The sequence below is a fragment of the Zosterops lateralis genome (genome assembly GCF_965231275.1).
Source record: "Zosterops lateralis genome assembly, chromosome: 31".
Classification (NCBI taxonomy): Eukaryota; Metazoa; Chordata; class Aves; order Passeriformes; family Zosteropidae; genus Zosterops; species Zosterops lateralis.
This window is the reverse complement of record NC_139791.1, coordinates 2,579,413-2,582,240: the sequence shown is the minus strand read 5'-3', so window position 1 is coordinate 2,582,240 and position 2,828 is coordinate 2,579,413. Positions and strand designations below refer to the sequence as shown.

General features: G+C 56.6%; 1 protein-coding gene across 1 annotated transcript; it reads right to left on the bottom strand.

Annotated features, from left to right (window-relative positions):
• Window positions 1-879: 879 nt before the first annotated feature.
• Window positions 880-1,812, bottom strand: LOC310920788 (olfactory receptor 14A16-like; the record flags this gene model as incomplete). Its single annotated transcript, XM_083880848.1, has 1 exon — window positions 880-1,812. One exon carries the CDS (start codon window positions 1,810-1,812, stop codon window positions 880-882), a length of 933 nt encoding a protein of 310 aa, XP_083736974.1.
• Window positions 1,813-2,828: the final 1,016 nt, after the last annotated feature.

Sequence of the window (2,828 nt, the reverse complement as noted above, 5' to 3'; positions counted from 1 at the left end):
GCCTGCTCTGGGCACTGCAAACAGGGGCTCCTGAGCCAGTGCTGCCCTGTCTGTGCCTGCAAGGATCCTGCACCTGTGTGAGCTGGGGGAGAGGCCAGGGCTGCAGAGGGGGGATGTTGTTGGCAGGTGCATGAGGACGCTCTGGGACGCTGCCCTGGGGTGTCCAGTGCAGTGGGGATGGATCAGCCCCTGCTCTGCTGCTCCTTCCCGTCTCCCCCAGGGACCTTGCAGAGCCCCAGCCATGCTGTTTGTCCCCAGCCTGCCAGGGCCACCCTGGGGCTGCTCACGGGGCTTTTCTGTGCTGAGCATTGGCCTGGGCGTGTTCTGGAGAGAGCCTGGGCAAGGAGCCTGGAGCCCCCAGGCCCTGCCCTGAGGCGTCAGCGCTGCCCCAGCAGTGCCCATGGCCTGTCCCTGCTGCAGCCCCGGCACTGCCACCCCCAGCCCTGTGCCCGGCCCCGAGAGCCCTCAGGCCCTACAGCAACACCAGGGCCAGGAGGGCAGTGGGGCAGGGCCACGGGAGCAGCAATGGCAACACCAAGGGCTGCTGGTGCTGGGCACAACTGCTGTGCCAGCCCTGATCTGCCCCAGCTCTGCGCACAGACATTGCTGCTGCAGTGACAGAGACGGGAACAAAATGGGGATCTCCGGAGAAAACTTTGCTGGGGGATCTTTTAGTTTGTTTAGAGCTACAGGAGCACAGCCCCTCACTGACACATCAGTAAAGGTGGAGGCAATAAAAACAGGAAAGGACATAAACAGGGCCCTTGCTTCATGAACGTCACTGAAAAATAACAAAGAATTAACACCTGACAGATGAACCCACAAGTGCTCTCAAAGATCACTTTTATTAGAAAGGAGTTGTAGAAATTGGCCAGCAGTTTAGTGTTTCTGAAATTGTCCAGTGATCAGTGTCCACACTTCAGCCTTGAGCTCCTGGTTTCTCAAGCTGTAGATCAGGGGATTCAGGGCTGGAGGCACCACCGAGTACAGAACTGACACGGCCAGATCCAGGGATGGGAAGGAGAGGGAGGGGGGCTTCAGGTAGGCAAAAAAACCAGTGCTGACAAACAAGGAGAGCACGGCCAGGTGAGGGAGGCAGGTGGAAAAGGCTTTGTGCCTTCCCTGCTCAGAGGGGATCCTCAGCACAGTCTTGAAGATCTGCACATAGGAGAAAACAATGAACACAAAACAGCCAAATGCTAAACAGAGACTAACAGCAAGAAGCCCAAGTTCCCTGAGGCTGGAGTGTGAGCAGGAGAGCTTGAGGATGTGTGGTATTTCACAGAAGAACTGGCCCAGGGCATTGCCATGGCACAGGGGCAGGGAAAATGTATTGGCTGTGTGCAGCAGTGAATAGAGGAAGGCACTGGCCCAGGCAGCTGCTGCCATGTGGGCACAAGCTCTGCTGCTCAGGAGGGTCCCGTAGTGCAGGGGTTTGCAGATGGACACGTAGCGGTCGTAGCACATGATGGTCAGGAGGGAAAACTCTGCTGAAATGAAAAAGACAAGCATAAATAGCTGTGCAGCACATCCTGTGTAGGAGATGTTCCTGGTGTCCCAGAGGGAATTGTGCATGGCTTTGGGGACAGTGGTGAGGATGGAGCCCAGGTCGGTGAGGGCCAGGTGGAGCAGGAAGAAGAACATGGGGCTGTGCAGGTGGTGGCCGCAGGCCACGGCGCTGATGACGAGGCCGTTGCCCAGGAGGGCAGCCAGGGAGATGCCCAGGAAGAGGCAGAAGTGCAGGAGCTGCAGCTGCCTCGTGTCTGCCAATGGCAGCAGGAGGAAGTGGCTGATGGAGCTGCTGTTGGACATTTCTTCACTCTGGGCATGGTGGGCTGTTGAAAGAAGACATTGACAAGCTGGGACAGATTTCCTTTAGTCAATCCTGTGTAATTATATTAGGAGACCCCTCAAAACTACTTATCTTTCTCTGGGAGAATTTCACTAAAAACTTTTATTTTTCAGTTCAGGTTTTTGCTGGTGAGATACTGCCTCATCTTTAGCATTGCTCTCACCCTAAACTCGGGAGCCCAGGGGAAGAATACAGCTCCCTGTGCCCCAGTGCAGTCAGATCTGATGCAGGTACCATTCATTTCATCTCCTCCTTTTTCAGGTTCATCACAATTAGGAGTGCTTCTAAAATAAAGTAGTCTTTTTGAAGACTCTCATTTCCAAGTCAATCCCTCCAAACCCTTCTCTCTTTCACTTTGGAGCTGGACATGGAGGGATATCCAGGGCTGGTCTGGCTCTGCTGCCTGGACTTGTCCCTACTGGGAGTTGTTTCTCTGTACCCAAACCTTGTCCCTGGCCAGTGCTCCCAGAGCCCAGCCCAGCCCTGGGGTCTCAGCTCTGCCCTGCACACCCCTCCCAGCACTGGCCACTGCCCAGGGGCATCTCCCTGGCACCAGGGCCTCAAGGGCAGCTCAGACAAACAGAGATGCTGCAAGCCAAGGTGCTGCTGGTGCTGTCTGTAGGTAGAGGAGGGTGAGGAGGCACTTTCTGAAGGAGCTCTAAGGCCAATCTGCTGATCCCCAGGGTGACAGTGCAGGACTCTCAGTGACACAGACAATTCTGACAGCCCCTTTCCCTTTCCTTTAGGAGAAAGCTGAGAGCAGCCCTGGCCGTGCAGCACCATCTGCACAGCAGGAGGAATCTGCCCTGGTGGAGGTCGCTCCTTCCACCTCCAACTTCTCCCCACAGTCCATGGGGAGCTCCCAGGCTGGTGGCAGATCCCCTGGCCTGGCTAAGAGCCCTCAGGGCTGCAGCACCTGCTCTGCACCACAGCCCTGGGCAGCCCTGGCTGCAGCCCCAGCCTCAGCCCCTGCAGC